General features: G+C 40.8%; 1 protein-coding gene across 1 annotated transcript in view; it reads left to right on the forward strand.

Annotated features, from left to right (window-relative positions):
* Positions 1-3,191: 3,191 nt before the first annotated feature.
* The window catches only part of LOC307045448 (uncharacterized protein), a 45,804-nt gene continuing 27,887 nt past the window's right edge, over positions 3,192-21,108 (forward strand). Inside the window, exons 1-2 of the mRNA XM_079691127.1 lie at positions 3,192-6,118; positions 14,639-15,731. Coding sequence (XP_079547253.1) covers positions 4,492-6,118; positions 14,639-15,731 — 2,720 coding nt within the window. The 5' untranslated portion in view covers positions 3,192-4,491. The remainder of the gene's footprint in view (positions 6,119-14,638; positions 15,732-21,108) is intronic.

Consider the following 21,108-nt stretch of genomic DNA (forward strand, 5'->3'; position numbering starts at 1 on the left):
ATATGGCGTTTCATCACGGCAGTATTTTAGACAGTAGCTGCCGGGTCCCGCATGAGCTCAGCCCCCTCCTTTTTTTGTTGCTGTTGCTTTTCTTAAAGCTTTATAGCCAAAATCAGCACTTTTGAAACAGGAAGTGAAATAGAGGGATATGACGCATGGCTAGAATGGGTGATCTGTTTGGTATTTTGATAAAAACTAAAAAGTGCGTATTTAGAGAGTCTGAAAAAAAGTGCGTATTTAGAGAGTCTGAAAAAACACATAAAAAGTGAAAGATTTAGCAATGTTCAACTTACATTTTTCATTTCATTTCAAACCTTTATTTAACGAGATTGGTCCCATTGAGATCATAGATCTCTTTTTCAAGGGAGACCTGCAGCATATAGGTTCCACATGAAACATAAAACAATAAAGGACATCATACATTATATTTACAGGATACATTTACATAGTTATAGACATTTACAAGTGCCCATAGTATCAATGAGCATTTCATTTAGCCTAGCTTTAAAAACATGCAGAGGAAGGAGATTGCTCAGTTTCAATTCTTGCTGAAGATTGTTCCAAGCAAGTGGAGCTGCGCACATAAAAGCTGTCTTACCTACAGTAAGACAGTCCTTGCTCTTGGCACATCTAACAATACTACATCATGTGATCTCAGACAATAGCTGCTTGCAACTCTCTGTGTTATCAGAGAGCAGATATAATACGGGAGTTTACCCAACAAAGCTTTATAAATAAACATTTACCAATGACTGAGCCTCTTTACAGTAAGTGATGGCAAACCTGCCTTGGTATACAGTGTACAGTGATGAGTAAGTGCTTTACAATCAGAAAAATCTCAGTGTGCCGTGAAAGGCGGCATCTAACTTGATCAGGCAATAGGCAGGTGCATTCATATACAACCAATCACCATAGTCCAGCACAGAAAGAATGATTGGTTTGTAAGTACAGTAAAACATAAATAATTGTAATTCTGAATGTTTCTTGAGATCTGACAGCCTTCCTCTTCTACACTTCTATATGTCATCACACAGAACGACCACTAGATGGATCACAAGACTCAGATATGATGAGACAAAGGTTACTTCTTACTCAAAAGGCAAACAATTACATGAGTCAACAAACCTTCAAGTGAGGATAATCACTTATACAAGGACATGAAATATAAACAACCTAAGAGAAATCTCAAGAAAGAGACCCCAGCTAATCTTTGCCAGTTTATCAACAAAGTTTGAGAGTTTATTTCTTTAATAAAATCCTTTAAATAAAGTTCCCTGCACTTTTAGAAGTAGAATTAACTTACAAAGTGATCCCCTTGTTATAAACACAGTTTTATTACATACCTCTAGATACAAATTCATGCTAAATAATACACCAGTCCTGCCACAGATATGGTATCAATGAGGAGAGGTTCCAATGAAATAAACTGTTCTGGTTAAAGTATAGCTGAGACAGTTTCAACATAATAAAGAAAAACCTTTTCACATATCTCACTCTCTCCACTGTTAGCACCAACTTTGCTCCATTTTAACCTGAAGAGTCGCTGGTATTTCCCAACACCTGTGTGAATCAGAGGGAGTGAACACAACCAGCTACAGTGAGAGGAGGAGCTACAGAGGAAAGAGGAGAGCTTACACGTCACACTCAGGAAACGAAAGTTAAGTTAGTCAGAGAGGCAGCCACACTGCGGTCGAGACTAGTCTCCGTTTCTGTCTAAAGAAAATACAAACTGAGTTCATCAGGTCTTTCTCAACAACACAGCAGAGTCTCTGTCAAACACTGGTGAGTACATCTGATTATATTTACACTGTCAACTAAATATGATATAAGTATGGTGTTGTTTGTCTTCATGCCTACGGTTCAGCCCTCTGGATTTAACTAACTTGTTACTGATTATCTGCGGTTAGGAGTTTATCCTCATTCCTGGTTTCCTGACATTATTAATGTTTATTGATTACTTCCTACATACTGCTTATGTTATGCCCCTAATATGGGGAAAATATAAGACAAAGGAAACAGAGACGATGTTAGCTTGCTTCAAGTCTTATGTATTATGCCCGCCAACAACATGGTACACATAGCACGCTGTATAATACAGAACATGGATTCTTGATATAAAACAACCACTAACAATGCGCGTACTGCAAACATACATCCAATTTAACACACAAGATGTCACTTTTTAAATGCACAGTACAAACATACATATCCAAATTAACACCCAAACTCCCCTTCTTGGAGCTAAACTACACTATCATAGCTAGCTGCGCTAGCATAGCTAACGGCGCTCGCAAAGCTAGCATACACAGCTACAACAATTACAGAACCTAGAGAAACCCTCCAAAAATACCTCTAACAACTATCACTATTCACATTAATATTATACACAGTCAGTCTACATATATAACGTTTCTCACGGATGAACTCACCTAATATGGGGAAAATATAAGACAAAGGAAACAGAGACGATGTTAGCTTGCTTCAAGTCTTATGTATTATGCACCCGCGGCAAGCAACACGCGCCCTCTGCTGGACAGACCCGGAAGGTCATCAACCATGACTTATATCTATTACACTTACTCTTTTTTGTATAGCTGTGTCATATTAAAAGCTCACCACCAAAGAACTAGTTGGAGGTTTAAAATGTGAGGCAACTAGGTGTGTCACAAAGTAATGAGAGCTTTGTTATCAGTGTTATTCTTGAACATAAATTGGTCTACACTAGGGCTAAGGTTGTTATCAATATTATATCATCATCTGGATATGAGACTAGATTGTCAGATCTTTCTGAAGTAGTCAAACGGAATGAGTCATTTCCTCGTTTAAAAGGCTGCATTACAGCAAAGTGATGTAACGTTCTTAAACTTCCAGACATTTCCATATTTGCTTTTTTTCCTGATTATCCATCAAAAAAGTTATTGTGTAAAAATGTTTTGCACAAATAGCCAATCTACAATATTGTTAGAGGTGTTGGGGGAAATGTGTTGTGATGTTTTATATTCTCCATATCACCCAGCCGTAGTCTAAACAACAGGATTTCTGCAGGTCTCCCTTGAAAAAGAGATCGTTGATCTCAATGGGATTTGACATGGTTAAATAAAGGCTACAACATTAGGATGTACTCATTGCTGCTTTGCCATGGTATCCATCTTGAACCTATTATGTCTTGAATGTTGACGGCCGTACACACGGCAGCGTCGCATGCTTCAACGGAGATGCTACCCATTCACTTTCAATGGGGTGACGTCACGCTTTGCCGAAGTGAAGTGTAGAAGTGTATTTTAAATATGTTCTTCTTCCACACGACAGGTATTAATATGGCTGCTGCAAACTAGTGTTGCTACAAAAGTATAAATTAGGCTTACTAATAAGACAACTCAGATCTGAAGCTACACAGGAATCTGCTGCCAAAGTGCAATAAAAAAGACAAAATTAATAGAATCAAACCCATTTTTTGTTGCATTTTATTAGAGTATAAAAATAAATGCCTTTAAAATAGGATGCAAGCAACACTAGTTTCTTAACCTGAATTGATAATAGACTATAATCAATGTAAACAGAACAGATCTTAATGTTTGCATTCTTATACCATTTTGTACAATAATTATAATGAATAAGTTCAAACAAAGTAAAACTTACAGCTGATTAATAACGGTACCTAACTTGAGTTTTTATTATATCAAAAACCTGTTGAAATGCTAATGTTATTTTTACTGTCCCCCAAAAGCGCGTCGGCAGCCTCCAGGAATGCTTCTTTCACAACTTCGCCGTCTTTGAAAGACTTCATGTGTTTCGGAAAAACGTGACTGACACGATAAGATCCTATGGTAGCAGCCTTGCTCTTGTTGTTGGGCCTGGTGAAAATGGACTGCTGTGCATTTATCTGTCCTTTCAGGCCCCTCCCCTTTTGGGAGCGTAGGGCAGAATTAGGAGGGAATTCCGTCTCGTAGCTTGTGTGCACTGTTTTGAAATGCCGCTCCTAAATGGCCCTTCTTCGATAAAGCCACGCTCGCATTGCAGATGAGACAGATGGACTTTGAATTGGAATTGATACCAAAATAATCATCCTCCCACTCGGAGTGAAAATTATATATTTTGGGCTTTTTTGCTTCAGCCAAAATTGCGGTCTTGTGTGTGTGCGGGCTGTCACTCCTTTTGCCACGGACAACGTCAGCAAAATAGTGCCCACTGCCCACCAGCTACGCCCCGACACATCGGGTCGAAAATTATGTTATAGGACATTAACGATAAAACAGAATATTGTTGTTCTATTTTTAGACACATCTCGCGATCGACTGGAAATCTCCCCGCGATCAACCGGTTGGGCACCCCTGCCGTAACGGTTGCTCAAGCTTGGCTTAGTGAAAGTAGAAACAAGTTCAACATATATTAAATTGTAAATGACTCTGGCCAAAATCAATCCCAATTCTCTCTTTTTCTGTAACTGTATTATAAAGACATTGTTCTTCCTTCCACACTACAGGTGTAGATATGGCTGCTGCAAACGATGTACCATCTGAAGATCAGTTTCTCTGCTCAATCTGTCTGGATGTGTTCACTGATCCAGTCACTATACCATGTGGACACAACTTCTGCAAAACCTGCATCACTGAACACTGGGATACAAGTGACAGGTACCAGTGTCCCATGTGTAAAAAAGAGTTCAACACAAGACCTGAGCTGCACGTTAACACTTTGTTCTCTGAGATGGCTGCACACTTCAGACAGTCGGCTCAACTGAAAGCCAGCAGCAGCAGCAGCAGCTCAGAGCAACAAGTCTTCAAACCAGGAGAAGTTCCCTGTGACGTCTGCACTGAAACCAAACTGAAGGCCCTGAAGTCCTGCCTGGTGTGTCTGACCTCCTACTGTGAGACTCACCTGGAGCCTCACCTGACAATGTCAGGTCTGAAAAGACATCAGCTGATCGGCCCTGTGGAGAACCTGGAAGACAGGATGTGTCTGAAGCACGATAAACCTCTGGAGCTGTTCTGTAAGACCGACCAGACATGTGTCTGCATGCTCTGCCATTTTTCAGACCACAAGATGCATGATGTGGTTCCTCTGAAAGAAGGATATGAAGGGGAGAAGGCAGAGCTTGAGACAGAAATTCATCAGATGATCCAGAAGAGACAACTGAAGATTGAGGAGATCAAACACTTAGTGGACCTCAGTCAGGAAGAAGCAGAGAGAGAGATAGCAGAAGGAGTTCAGATCTTCACTGCTCTGAAGAAGTCTGTTGAGAGAGGCCAGGCCAATCTCATCAACACGATCAAAGAGAAGCAGAAAACTACAGAAAACCAGGCGGAAGATTTCATCAAAGAGCTGGAACAGGAAATCTCTGAGCTGAAGAAGAGAAGCTCTGAGGTGGAGCAGGTCACACACTCTGAAGACCACCTCCATCTTCTCCAAAGATTCATGTCCCTTAAAGTTGCTCCACCCACCAAGGACTGGACAGAGGTCAGCATCCATTCATCACATGAGGGAACTGTGGTGAGAGCTGTGGTTCAGCTGGAGGAGACTTTCAGTAAAGAGATGAAGAAGCTGCTTGAAGCTGAGCTGAAGAGGGTCCAGAGGTACGCAGTGGATGTGACTCTTGATCCTAATACAGCACATCGCAGACTTTTTCTGTCTCGTGATGGAAAACAAGTGAGTCATGGTGATGTGAAGAATCTCCCAAACAACCCAGAGAGATTTTCCGATTGTATTTGTGTTTTAGGAAAGCAGAGTTTCTCTTCAGGCAGATTTTACTTTGAGGTTCAAGTTAAAGGAAAGACCCAGTGGACTTTAGGAGTGGCCAGAGAGTCGATCAACAGGAAGGGAACGGTCACACTGGGCTCTCAGTGCGGTAACTGGACTATATGGTTGAGAAATGGAAATGAGTACAAAGCTCTTGATGATCTTCAAGTCCTTCTCTCTCTGAAGTCTCAGCCTCAGAAGGTGGGGGTGTTTGTGGATTATGAGGAGGGTCTGGTCTCCTTTTATGACGTAGATGCTGCGGCTCTGATCTACTCCTTCACTGGCTGCTCCTTCACTGAGAAAATCTATCCATACTTCAACCCAAGTATGAATGATGGTGGTAAAAACTCTTCACCTCTGATCATCTCTCCCGTCAGAGTAAACTAATCACTTCTCCTATATTGATTTATTTCCATTCAAGGTAATAAACAAACATATTTAGTATCAAAACTGTATAACTTCCATCTTGTTTTCTACAGAATCTGTTTACTCTGGCAAATTGATTTACACAAGTCAACATTGTAAATTGCTGCATTAATCTTTGTGGAGAATATCTATTTAAACATCTGATGAAGCAACAAACATTATGTTTTACTTCCAGAAGGAATCACTGTTTCTGAAACCATGAAATATATTCCCTTCAGCGTGATGAAATTGTTTTTTCTATTTGTTGTGCAGCCAAAAAAATGTTTACTTTTCTAATGTAACGGGGCCTTTATTAGGTATAAGGGATATTACATGCTTTTAGTGTCTACAGAATAGAGTATTCAATTGGTATCAGCATAAAAGGTTGGACTACATTTGTAGAATAAATGCCAGCAACATTTTCTACTTTGTGTAAAAAGGTGGTTTGGTTAATTACTGGTAACTTGAATTGAAGACATCTGTGAATATGTGTTTGTAAAATAAAAAAACCTGTAAAATAAACTTTTTGTTGAACAACAGACCTGAGTGAGCAGTGACTTGAGCATCCAACACTAAACAGATTAGTCTGGTTTAAACGTTAAGTTGTATTTCATGATACATTAATTTAGTTTGAATGAATCCAGCTCAGGAATGATGGACTCTGCCACTACCTATGAACACTACTATATACAGAGAGGAAGTCACTGCATTTAATTAATAATTATCTATCTTTGACAACTACAAATAGTATGAAAAATGCAGTTTCATTTAATTAAAATCTCCTTGTTTATAATTATTTGACCTCAGCTCTATCGAGGGATGGGTGAAATGGCTAAAATCAACTCTAGCCATTATAGGTCATTTCATCCCCATAAGTATAAGGGGTTTAACAATACCAACAACTCAAGGTATGATAATATAAGGATAACAAGTCAATGATATTTGTCAAGATTAGAAAAATAAATTAATATCCTTCATAAATGTATGAATCTGATGCATCAGCTTTTGTATTCATATGAAATTAGTTTAATATTTTAACTTGAAACGGCATCCATTTTCCTTATTTGAGTTTATTTCTTAAAAAAACTCAACTCAAATGAAGTTCCCTGCCATTTTAAATGTAGAGTTAACTCACAATGAGGTCCTCTTGTGAGAAATCTAATCAGTTCCCAGTTTTATTTTGTACATCCAGATCAAACTAATGCTAAATAATACACCAGTCCTGCAATAAATATAATGGGCATCGATGAGGATAGATAACAGGAAAAGGTCAAAAGTAGTCACATATCTAAAATGATCTTATTTGACATTACATTGTATATTACTATTATTAAAATACTAGATTGATATTGCCTGGGTGAAAAAGCTAAAAAATCTCTGTCTCCAAGAAATTAAATTGTTCTGGTTAAAGGGGACCTATCATGCAAAATGCACTTTTTGATGTCTTTTATACATAAATATGCGTGTGGGGGAACTCACGCAGCGTCAAAAAATAAAACCCTGATCCATGATATGGCGTTTCATCACGGCAGTATTTTAGACAGTAGCTGCCGGGTCCCGCATGAGCTCAGCCCCCTCCTTTTTTTGTTGCTGTTGCTTTTCTTAAAGCTTTATAGCCAAAATCAGCACTTTTGAAACAGGAAGTGAAAGAGGGATATGAGGCATGGCTAGAATGGGTGATCTGTTTGGTATTTAGATAAAAACTAAAAAGTGCATATTTACAGAGTCTGAAAAAAAGTGCATATTTAGAGAGTCTTAAAAAACACATAAAAAGTGAAAGATTTAGCAATGTTCAACTTACATTTTTCATTTCATTTCAAACCTTTATTGAACGAGATTGGTCCCATTGAGATCATAGATCTCTTTTTCAAGGGAGACCTGCAGCATATAGGTTCCACATGAAACATAAAACAATAAAGGACATCATACATTATATTTACAGGACACATTTACATAGTTATAGACATTTACAAGTGCCCATAGTATCAACGAGCATTTCATTTAGCCTAGCTTTAAAAACATGCAGAAGAAGGAGATTGCTCAGTTTCAATTCTTGCTGAAGATTGTTCCAAGCAAGTGGAGCTGCGCACATACAGGACTGTCTCAGAAAATTAGAATATTGTGATAAAGTTCTTTATTTTCTGTAATGCAATTAAAAAAACAAAAATGTCATACATTCTGGATTCATTACAAATCAACTGAAATATTGCAAGCCTTTTATTATTTTAATATTGCTGATTATGGCATACAGCTTAAGAAAACTCAAATATCCTATCTCTAAATATTAGAATATCATGAAAAAGTATACTAGTAGGGTGTTCAACGAATCACTTGAATCGTCTAATTAACTCGAAACACCTGCAAGGGTTTCCTGAGCCTTGAAAAACACTCAGCTTGGTTCAGTAAACTAAATCACAAGTATGGGGAAGACTGCTGATCTGACTGCTGTCCAGAGGACCGTCATTGACACCCTCCATCAGGAGGGTAAGACACAAAAAGAAATTTCTCAAAGAGCAAGCTGTTCACAGAGTGCAGTTTCAAAGCACATCCACAAAAAGTCTGTTGGAAGGGGGAAATGTGGCAGGAAACGCTGCACAACCAAGAGAGATGACCGCAGCCTTAACAGCATTGTGAAGAAGAGTCGCTTCCAGAATTTGGGGGAGCTTCAAAGACAGTGGACTGAAGCTGGAGTCCAGGTATCAAAAGTCACTGTTCACAGACGTGTCCGGGAAATGGGCTACAATAGCCGTATTCCCATGGTCAAGCCACTTCTGAACTCAAGACAACGGAAGAGGCGTCTGACTTGGGCTAAGGAAAAGAAGCACTGGACAGTTGCACAGTGGTCCAAAGTCCTCTTTTCAGACGAAAGCAAGTTTTGTATTTCATTTGGAAGTCAAGGCGCCAGAGTCTGGAGAAAGGCTGGAGAGGAGCAAAATCCAAGTTGCTTGAAATCCAGTGTGAAGTTCCCACAGTCAGCGATGGTTTGGGGAGCCATGTCAGCTGCTGGTGTTGGTCCACTGTGTTTCATCAAGCCCAGAGTAAATGCAGCTGTGTACCAAGAGATTTTAGAGCACTACATGCTTCCGTCTGCTGAAAAGCTCTATGGAGATGAGGAATTCATTTTCCAGCATGATCTGGCACCTGCCCACAGTGCCAAAACCACCAGTAACTGGTGTACTGACCATGGCATTACTGTCCTCGATTGGCCTGCAAATTCCCCTGACCTGAACCCCATAGAGAATATGTGGGGTATTGTGAAGAAGAAGCTGAAAGACACCAGACCCAACAATGCTAATGAGCTAAAGGCCGCTATTGAAGCATCCTGGGCATCCATAACACCTCAGCAATGCCACAGGCTGATTGCCTCCATGCCACGCCGCATTGATGCAGTAATCCGTGCAAAAGGATTCCCAACCAAGTACTGAGTGCATTAATGGACATTTTCAAATGTTTGATTGTGTTTTGCTGTTATAAATCTTTTTTTTTTACTTGGTCTGAGGAACTATTCTAATTTTTTGAGATAGGATATTTGAGTTTTCTTAAGCTGTATGCCATAATCAGCAATATTAAAATAATAAAAGGCTTGCAATATTTCAGTTGATTTGTAATGAATCCAGAATGTATGACATTTTTGTTTTTTTAATTGCATTACAGAAAATAAAGAACTTTATCACAATATTCTAATTTTCTGAGACAGTCCTGTAAAAGCTGTCTTGCCTACAGTAAGACACGCTTGCTCTTGGCACACCTAACAATACTACATCATGTGATCTCAGACAATAGCTGCTTGCAACTCTCTGTGTTATCAGAGAGCAGATATAATACGGGAGTTTACCCAACAAAGCTTTATAAATAAACATGTACCAATGACTGAGCCTCTTTACAGTAAGTGATGGCAAACCTGCCTTGGTATACAGTGTACAGTGATGAGTAAGTGCTTTACAATTTGTGACAAATCTCAGTGTGCTGTGATAGGCGGCATCTAACTTGATCAGGCAATAGGCAGGTGCATTCATATACAACCAATCACCATAGTCCAGCACAGAAAGAATGATTGGTTTGTAATGTTCAGTAAAACATAAATAATTGTAATTCTGAATGTTTCTTGAGATCTGACAGCCTTCCTCTTCTACACTTCTATATGTCATCACACAGAACGACCACTAGATGGATCACAAGACTCAGATATGATGAGACAAAGGTTACTTCTTACTCAAAAGGCAAACAATTACATGAGTCAACAAACCTTCAAGTGAGGATAATCACTTATACAAGGACATGAAATATAAACAACCTAAGAGAAATCTCAAGAAAGAGACCCCAGCTAATCTTTGCCAGTTTATCAACAAAGTTTGAGAGTTTATTTCTTTAATAAAATCCTTTAAATAAAGTTCCCTGCACTTTTAGAAGTAGAATTAACTCACAAAGTGATCCCCTTTTTATAAACACAGTTTTATTACATACCTCTAGATACAAATTCATGCTAAATAATACACCAGTCCTGCCACAGATATGGTATCAATGAGGAGAGGTTCCAATGAAATAAACTGTTCTGGTTAAAGTATAGCTGAGACAGTTTCAACATAATAAAGAAAAACATTTTCACATATCTCACTCTCTCCACTGTTAGCACCAACTTTGCTCCATTTTAACCTGAAGAGTCGCTGGTATTTCCCAACACCTGTGTGAATCAGAGGGAGGGAACACAACCAGCTGCAGTGAGAGGAGGAGCTACAGTGGAAAGAGGAGAGCTTACACGTCACACTCAGGAAACGAAAGTTAAGTTAGTCAGAGAGGCAGCCACACTGCAGTCGAGACTAGTCTCCGTTTCTGTCTAAAGAAAATACAAACTGAGTTCATCAGATCTTTCTCAACAACACAGCAGAGTCTCTGTCAAACACTGGTGAGTACAGCTGATTATATTTACACTGTCAACTAAATATGATATAAGTATGTTGTTGTTTGTCCTCAGGCCTACGGTTCAGCCCTCTGGATTTAACTAACTTACTGAATATCTGCGGTTAGGAGTTCATCCTCATTCCTGGTTTCCTGACATTATTACTGTTTACTGATTACTTCCTACATCCTGCTTACTCTTTTTTGTTAGGTGTGTCATATTAAAAGCTCACCACCAAAGAACCAGTTTGAGGTTTAAAATGTGAGGCAAAGTGTGTCACAAAGCACTGAGAGCTTTGTTATCAGTGTTATTTTTTAATATAAGTCGGTCTACACTAAGGCTAATGTTTATCAATATTATATAATCATCTGGATATTAGACTAGATCAGTGTTTTTCAAAGTGGGGGGGGCGCGAGAGACCAGGAGGAAAAATGGTTATTTTAAAAAATAATAAAAGTTATTGATTCGAAAATAATATGATACAGTACAATTACGTCTGGGTCTCTGTTTCATTCAAGCTCGGCTCTGTGTGTGTGTGGAACGAGCCATTGTGTGTGCGTGAGCGAGAGAGAGAGAGCGCACCGGTACCAGAGATCGTTGTTGTTATCTTCTGGTGCTAGCGAGCTCTGCTAACGGATATAAAGAGCTTTTTCAACAACAAGGTGGAGGAGAGTCCTCTCCGGTCAGACTGAGAGGATCAGTGAACTAAAGGACATTAGAGGTTTCTCAATACTCTAATTTCCCCTCCTCAACTCCTTTCCTCGACTCCTATCCTCGAGACTTGGTGCCGCCCACAGGAGATGCGAGCGGAGGACTGAGGAGGGGAACCGAGGAGAGAGGAGGGGAAGCAGCAGGCGGTTAGAGAAATGAGAACTCCTCTCCTCTGAGCGGTCATTTTAAAGAGACGTCCATTAATGATGACAGGAGGCACAGCAGCCCTCTGTCTGATGGACAGATGTGTTCATGACCACTTATATATTTACTTTAATTCATTCACAGTGCGGTATAATGAGACAATAACAGGCTACAGATGCGGACATATACACATATTTATATAAATATATACAATTTCAGAATCAAACAAGTATGAGAGCACTCATAATAACGTAACACAATCAGAGACTGGATATATCCCCCCCTCTCTCTCTGGTCGCTGAAATGGGGAATTGAAATTACGGGCCAAAAGTTGTATTTACAAGTATTTAAAGTAAGCATAGGATACCAAACTAACTGAGACCTGTCTGTCTACGCATTGTACAACACACACACCTACACACTGTACCACACACACACCTACACACTGTACCACACACACACCTACACACTGTACCACACACACACACCTACACACTGTACCACACACACACGCCTACACACTGTACCACACACACACGCCTACACACTGTACCACACAAACACACCTACACACTGTACCACACACACACACCTACACACTGTACCACACAAACACACCTACACACTGTACCACACACACACGCCTACACACTGTACCACACACACCTACACACTGTACCACACACACACGCCTACACACTGTACCACACACACACACCTACACACTGTACCACACACACACACCTACACACTGTACCACACACACACGCCTACACACTGTACCACACACACACACCTACACACTGTACCACACACACACCTACACACTGTACCACACACACACACCTACACACTGTACCACACACACACGCCTACACACTGTACCACACACACACACCTACACACTGTACCACACACACACGCCTACACACTGTACCACACACACACACCTACACACTGTACCACACACACACGCCTACACACTGTACCACACACACACCTACACACTGTACCACACACACACCTACACACTGTACCACACACACACCTACACACTGTACCACACACACCTACAGCTCCTAAAGCATAATCAGGCTGCAGCCGTTGTGTATTTTATTATGTGAAGCACTAAATGGTCTTAGAAAGATATCGACTCTTTGTTTGTAGATATCTACTAAACTAAAGCAAATAAAGAGAGTAGGCCTGTTATTCTGAGTGATATATATTTTACACACTGTTCTGCTTTCTGCACGGACCTCACAGCTGTTCTCACTGTAAACATTGCGTGCCGTTCAAGCGGTTACTAAAATAATATCCAGGGGATGCATGCAGAGCTGTGATTGGCTGAGATAAGTCCGGCCGTGCGTAACGCTTCCACCGTTCCCGGAAATGCATCCGTGGAGGACCCATCAGTGTCTCCTCGGTTAGACCTCCTCCAGAGAGCCTCCTCGATGCTCGATGCTCGGTCCTCGATGTGCATTTAGAGAAATGAGATGTCCTTCAACATGGCGCGCTGAAATCCATTTCCGGGTCACAACCGGAGGACCGAGGAGTCGAGGAGGGGAAATAGTTAACTTTAGTCGAAGTTATCTCAGTGGGTCTCAAACGTTTTGGTCACGATTAATGTAAACAATTATTTCTGAGGCACACGTTTATATGATCATTATAGTTATAAAAAAATAAGAGAATAAATTAAAAACAGGTATGAAATACTATATGACAGTAAAACAAGAATAAAGTTTGAAATGGTGATTTGTAAAATATCCATAAACAAAAAGTAAATCTGTTTACAGTTCTGTTTGAAAAGTGTTGAGAGTGCACCAGATTGATGCTTTTAACAATATTTAAAAGAAAATCCGTGAGCTGATTATCGAGCCTTCATTGTAACATTCACACTGTGTGTTTGCGTGGGGATTGTTGCAGTAGAAAATTCCACTGTAGCGCCCGGTACCTTAATGGGAAACCCTAAATGTTTGAGCACCCTCTATGAAACGTCAAGCTACCCCACAGCACCCCCAAAATAAATCTCTGGCGCCGCCACTGAGCCTGCAACCCCGTTTTGAAGAAATGTGCAAAACAGGCTCATTGCAGCCGCTAATGATCAGACACACTTTCTGCCAAATATCAGCGTTTTCTTTGCAAATTGGCAAAGTATTATAACTTATTGTTCTAGCAAAGGAATGCTCACATTAATATTGATGTATTTTAATAAATGTTAACTTGGTCCATTACGTGACTATTTGTGTTGGGGGAGGCCCGACTTTTTCTTTTCTCCAAAGGGGGGGCATGACAGAAAATGTTTGAGAACCACTGGACTAGATATAGTCTAAATATAGTAAAACTGCATGAGGGTAATTTCCTGGCTTTAAGGCTAAATTACTCTTAATCATTAAAACCTCATTGCGAATTAACATTGATCAAAAATATCATTGTGTAAATATGTTGTGCCCCAATAGTCAAGCCCACAATATGCGTTTAGTCAAAAATGTTGTGATGGGCAATATTCTCCATATCGCAAAGCCCTAGTCTAAACAACAGGATGTGGACATGCTGTATGTATTGCTGTATTGCCATGATAGCCATCTTAAACTTATTATCCTGACTTGAATGGTTAGCTTGAAGATCAGCACAAAGCATATACAATTTAAAGTTACTCTGTCTACTATCATTTCATGTATTAATCCCACTTCTTTCTTTTTCAACAAAAGAAGTGTATTTTAAAGATGTTCTTTTTCCATACGACAGGTATTAATATGGCTGCTGCAAACTATCTGACATCTGAAGATCAGTTCCTCTGCTCCATCTGTCTGGATGTGTTCACTGATCCAGTCAGCACATCATGTGGACACAACTTCTGTAAAGACTGCATCACTGAACACTGGGATAGAAGTGACAGGTGCCAGTGTCCAATGTGTAAAAAAGAGTTCAACACAAGACCTGAGCTGCAAGTCAACACTTTGTTCTCTGAGATGGTAGCTCAGTTCAGACAGTCGGCTCAACAGAAAGCCAGCAGCAGCAGCTCAGAGCAACAAGTCTTCAGACCAGGAGAAGTTCCCTGTGACGTCTGCACTGAAACCAAACTGAAGGCCCTGAAGTCCTGCCTGGTGTGTCTGACCTCCTACTGTGAGACTCACCTGGAGCCTCATCTGACAAAGTCAGTCCTGAAAAGACATCAGCTGATCGACCCTGTGGAGAACCTGGAAGACAGGATGTGTCCGAAGCACGATAAACCTCTGGAGCTGTTCTGTAAGACCGACCAGACATGTGTCTGTATGCTCTGCCATGTTTCAGACCACAAGATGCATGATGTGGTTCCTCTGAAAGAAGGATATGAAGGGAAAAAGTCAGCGCTGGGCAAGACGCATGCTGAAACTCAGCAGATGATCCAAAAGAGACAACTGAAGATTCAGGAGATCAAACACTCAGTGGACCTCAGTAAGGAAGAAGCAGACAGAGAGATAGCAGAAGGTGTTCAGGTCTTCTCTACTCTGAAGGAGTCTGTTGAGAGAGGCCAGGCCAATCTCATCAACACGATCAAAGAGAAGCAGAAAACTACTGAAAACCAGGCGGAAGATTTCATCAAAGAGCTGGAACAGGAAATCTCTGAGTTGAAGAAGAGAAGCTCTGAGGTGGAGCAGGTCACACACTCTGAAGACCACCTCCATCTTCTCCAAAGATTCATGTCCCTTAAAGTTGCTCCACCCACCAAGGACTGGACAGAGGTCAGCATCCATTCATCACATGAGGGAACTGTGCTGAGAGCTGTGGTTCAGCTGGAGGAGACTTTCAGTAAAGAGATGAAGAAGCTGCTTGAAGCTGAGCTGAAGAGGGTCCAGAGGTACGCAGTGGATGTGACTCTTGATCCTGATACAGCACATGCTAAACTCATTCTGTCTGGTGTTGGAAAACAAGTGAGTGATGGTGGTGTAAAGAAGAATCTCCCAAACAACCCAGAGAGATTTTCTGATTGTATTTGTGTTTTAGGAAAGCAGAGTTTCTCTTCAGGCAGATTTTACTTTGAGGTTCAAGTTAAAGAAAAGACTGGGTGGACTTTAGGAGTGATCAGAGAGTCGATCAACAGGAAGGGAGGAATCACACCGACCCCTAAAGATGGTTACTGGATGATATGGCTGATAAATGGAAATGAGTACAGAGCTCTTGATGATCCTCCAGTTCTTCTCTCTCTGAAGTCTCAGCCTCAGAAGGTGGGGGTGTTTGTGCATTATGAGAAGGGTCTGGTCTCCTTTTATGACGTAGATGCTGCAGCTCTCATCTATTCCTTTACTGGCTGCTCCTTCACTGAGAAACTCTACTCACTGTTCAGTCCTGGTCCTAATGATGGTGGTAAAAACTCTGCACCTCTGATCATCTCTCCCGTCAGAGTAAACTAATCACTTATCCTATATTGATTTATTTCAATTCAAGGTAATAAACAAACATATTTAGTTTCAAAACTGTATAACTTCCATCTTATTTTCTACAGAATCTGTTTATTCTAGCAAATTGATTTACACAAGTCAACATTGTAAATTGCTGCGTTCATCTTATGCCCCTTTCACACCAACGCGGTTCCCATTCTAGCTCCGTGCTAGTGCTCTTCTGGTTCGGAACCGGTTTTTATTTTCAGCCCCCGTTTTGTTCACACCGCCCAGAGCCTGACTGGTGCTGCCGCTGCTGCGTCATGACATCACAGTTTACGTCGCTGATTTTCTACCCAACGGATCTCACCACAACAACAACAATGGGGGACTGCGTCGGGTCAATGATCGTGTTACTTTTAATCATACGAAGCCAGATTCAATTAAATAACGACTTCTCCCACCTTATACTTTTCTCCAGAGTGCCGTTGTTCATTGTTTATGAATTTGTTTCAGCTCCATTTACCGACCGCTGCAGTGCTGCTCGTCCACCGGAGTTTATTCTCCCGTTAGCTCCGGGCTAGCTCACACGGCAGTGGCCGCTGTAAAGTCTTCACTGTCTGACTGTCACACAAGCAGCTGATACATATCCCCAGTTCCCCTTAAGTGAATGTGTGTCAGTCTGAATTGACGCTGTTTGGCCTCACAATGCTGTTATAAAAGTTTCTCTGATATAAAATGGGTGATGCTAGCATAGCAACCAAAGCTAAACTGACTACTTGTTGTTGCTATCCTATTTTGGCATAAGCCGTTTTCTACAGGCACATTTTACCGGCGTATTTTTCATTATGATTCTACTTGTGATAGTCGGACACGACAACCTGTGCAGCCCATGTATTGATTCCATCCGATAGCTGCTATAATACAAAACAAAACGTCTGCCTGCTCTCCACAATGATCAATAACAGTGAACGGATGGTCAAAGTAAGGTGCAAATAAACGGAATCACTAGAAGCCTGGTTAGTGTTGCCTGACTTCATAAAGTGTGTTTTTTACAAGTGTGTGGTTGCGTTCTAGTCACTTTGCTCAGCGCTACTGCTTGTTACAACTTTTATTTGCCGTACTCACCATAAACTGTTAGCTCAGGTTAATCTCGCCCCCCTCCGACGTAAGCGTAACGTAACGCTTCTAGGCCCACAGTTTTTTGGTGCTTAGTAAGAACCGGTTTTCGGTGCTTAGAGCCGGCTCCGCTGCGGTGTGAACAGGAAAAAACGGTGATTATCAGTCTCTAGCTCCGAACCGGCCCTGGAACCGCATTGGTGTGAAAGGGGCATTAGTGGAGAATGTCGATTTAGGGCAGCTGTGGCTCAGTGGATAGAGTGCTGGACTTCGAATCAGGGGGTAGGAAGTTGGAGTCCCACTGCAGTCAGTATGTCGTTGTGTCCCTGGACAAGACACTTCACCCAAATTGCTCCTGTGGGGATTGTCCACAGTACTGAATTTATGTAAGTCGCTTTGGATAAACGCGTCTATCAAATGACATGTAATGTAATAATAATGTAATTTAAACATCTGATGAAGATACAAACATTATTTTTTACTTCCAGAAGGAATCACTGTTTCTAAAAACATAAAATATGTTCCCTTCAGTGTGACAAAATTGTTTTCTATTTGTTGTGCAGCCAAAACATTCTTAATATTCTAATGCAACAGGGCCTATATTAGGTATAGAGCTCCTGCGGTCACGTGACTTTTGGTTATCAGCCACCATTTTGGCAGTAAACATGACGACCGGCGCCAGCGTTTTCCTACCGTGCGAGTATACATCTCATTTTAATTCAAGTGAAATTCGGCTTTATAGTACAAAATTAGAAAGATTAAATATAAGCGACCCATATAATGCACCCGGTGTGCTTTTCAAGAGCATAACCTCCTGCTCTGAAGACGATGTACCCGACTTGCGCTACGCGGACATCCACAGCTATCTTGTAAGCTTTCCATCAGTGTACTCAGGAGACTCCCTCAGAGCTTACAAAAGCTTGGAGGCTTACAAATGGTGTCAGTCCGGCTTCGTAAACAACATTCAACTGTGGAGTCTTACATCCAAAAACTTCGGCATCATCACTGCAAGGGTAAGTATTAAATTATTCCAGTTTGATAGGCAGTGTCACGTTAGCATTGTTTGTTTATTAGCTTGTCTAGCTACGGCAGTGTCACGTTAGCATGTTTGTTTATTAGCTTGGATAGCTACTGCAGTGCGTCTGAAACTAGTTTGTATTTTTGCTTTTTGAAAACTTTTTGTAGCATTGTACTGTATTCCTTCACCCACCTGATATGAAGTGATCACTGCATAAGCGAAAGCAAACGGCCGGGGGGTCCCATCTTTCAGTCTTGTTCAGACGGCTCCTGGCTCTTTTAATCGCTGCGATCCACTTTTCCCTCCTCTCCGCGTCTTTTGGAATGCGATAATAAGATACACCTTTCTTCTTCCCACGCCTATTTGTGCAACCTGGTGCACAGCAGTTATCCACCATCCTCGACAGTCTGCCAGTGCCTGCCAATGAATTTACTGACGCGATTACTGCCAAAATGGCTGCCCCCTTCGTTTCTCGTCACGTGACCAGCATATGTGACATCATCCGCAGGAGCTCTATAAGGGATATTACATGCTTTTAGTGTCTACAGAATAGAGTATTCAATTGTTATCAGCAAAAAAAGTTGGACTACATTTGTAGAATAAATGATGGACTCTGCCACTACCTATGAACACTACTATATACAGAGAGGAAGTCACTGCATTTAATTAATAATTATCTATCTTTGACAACTACAAATAGTATGAAAAATGCAGTTTCATTAAATAAACATAGGCCGACCAGGGAGTGAGGATGTGCTAAATAAACAAACATATTTAGTGTCAAAACTGTATAGCTTCCATCTTATTTTGCACAGAATCTGTTTACCCTGGCAAATTGATTTACACAAGTCAACATTGTAAATTGCTGCATTAATCTTTGTGGAGAATATCTATCTAAACATCTGATGAAGCAAAAACATTATGTTTTACTTCCAGAAGGAATCACTGTTTCTGATACCATGAAATATATTCCCTTCAGTGTAGGGCTGAACGATTTTAAGAAAAAATTGAAATTGCGATTTTTCTGGCAGAGATTGCGGTTTCGATTACAACCACGATTTATTTTCTTTAAATCAAGTTTCAGTGTAAATTAATTAAAACAATGAATTTCATTAAGATAATGCAAGAATGAAAACGGCTGGCAACAGATTTCAAATGCAAGACTGTTTATTAACAAAATATCAAGCATTAAAAAGATCAATGGCTCAGCAGCATCAAAAATAATTGCACTTTTGTAAAATAACGTAGGCTACATACAAATTATAAATTATAACAACAAAGTGGAGCAAAAAAAGAAGTCTTACCTTAAAAGTGCAGAGTTCATAAGCTAGCTCCTTTGAGCCATTTTGCAACACCCTCCCAATAATTTTCTGCCGGGAGCCCCATCGTGTCGGACATTCAGTGACCAGTGACTGTTGAGGTAGGTTTAAGTCTTGATGTGCCTGTTTGAATGCCCTCTTCTTCTTCCAGCTGTGAGTGAAGACCGCAACCAGCTGCTTGCAAAGTCCTATGGCCCGTTTGATTCTTTGATCATCTTTGACAGCATTTTCTGCTGGAAAACATTACATTTATTACAGTATGAAAAGCCATAAGGATAGCTCATAACACAGAATTCATAACATATTGATTACATCTGTTGTCATCTTGTATTAAGTTCAATGACGTTTTTTTAGCAGCAGACGTCAGGTGGTACTACCACAGTAAGTTATTGCCCATAAATTAATTTGTAATTGGTAATTAATGTACAAGCAAGGAATATGCTTTTTAGATATTCCACTAAAAAACAAAAAATCATTTAATTCGTATATAGTGGCATCGGCTGTGGTTGCACCACCCTGACATCTGCTACTACAAAAACGTCATTGACCCATTAGTAAGGGCTTCAAAAATAGGGGAGACCGCCTTTGCATCTCTCGGCAATCCGCAATTAAACAGAAGCAAGCAGTATTGGGAGGTTTTAAAGTTTACCCATGAAAGGGTTCATTTTTCTCACTAGGATAAACAGTATGTTAAAGTAGCATTGCGCTAACAGTTGGTCAGCTAACTACAGCTTGACAACAAACCTCTCGGCGCTTCGTCCCTCCCCCCTCCAAACTGTGTTTGAGGGCAGAGTAATATAGCAGAGACTAGGGCCTCTGCGAGGATAATACGAACTCTCACACTTGTAGTAACTTTGTAAACATACACACTCGCACGAACACACATTCTTGTACTTACCAATTGCAAGATGCAGCCTGTGTCCGAAGCACTGCAGTCTGGTCCATTGGTTAAGTTCCATTGCTTTGATCATATTTGTAGCGTTGTCTGTTGTTATGCACGTCTGGGCCTCTTCTTTTAGACCCCAGTTGGCCAAGCACTCCTTCAGCCCCATGGCAATATTCTCCCCTGTATGGTCAGTGGGGAAGTATGCTGTCTGCAGGCAGCGGCTACACAACTCGAAGTTGGCGTTGACGAAATGCACGGTCAAACTCATGTAGGGCTCGGTCGTTCTGCTTGACCACAGATCAGTAGTTGACGCATAAAACTCCGTGTTTTCCAGATCATTTAGAACTTTGGCCTTACATTCTGTGTAGAGCTGTGGGATGGCAACTTGATTGAAGTATGTGCGGGAGGGCAGAACATACCTCTTATCCATTGTGCGTAGCAAACTTTTAAATGCGTCTTTGGTCACTGTGTTTACAGACACCATGTCCTTCGATATGTAAGTCGTTACGGCAGCG

Source organism: Notothenia rossii (genome assembly GCF_949606895.1).
Source record: "Notothenia rossii genome assembly, chromosome: 1".
Lineage (NCBI taxonomy): Eukaryota > Metazoa > Chordata > Actinopteri > Perciformes > Nototheniidae > Notothenia > Notothenia rossii.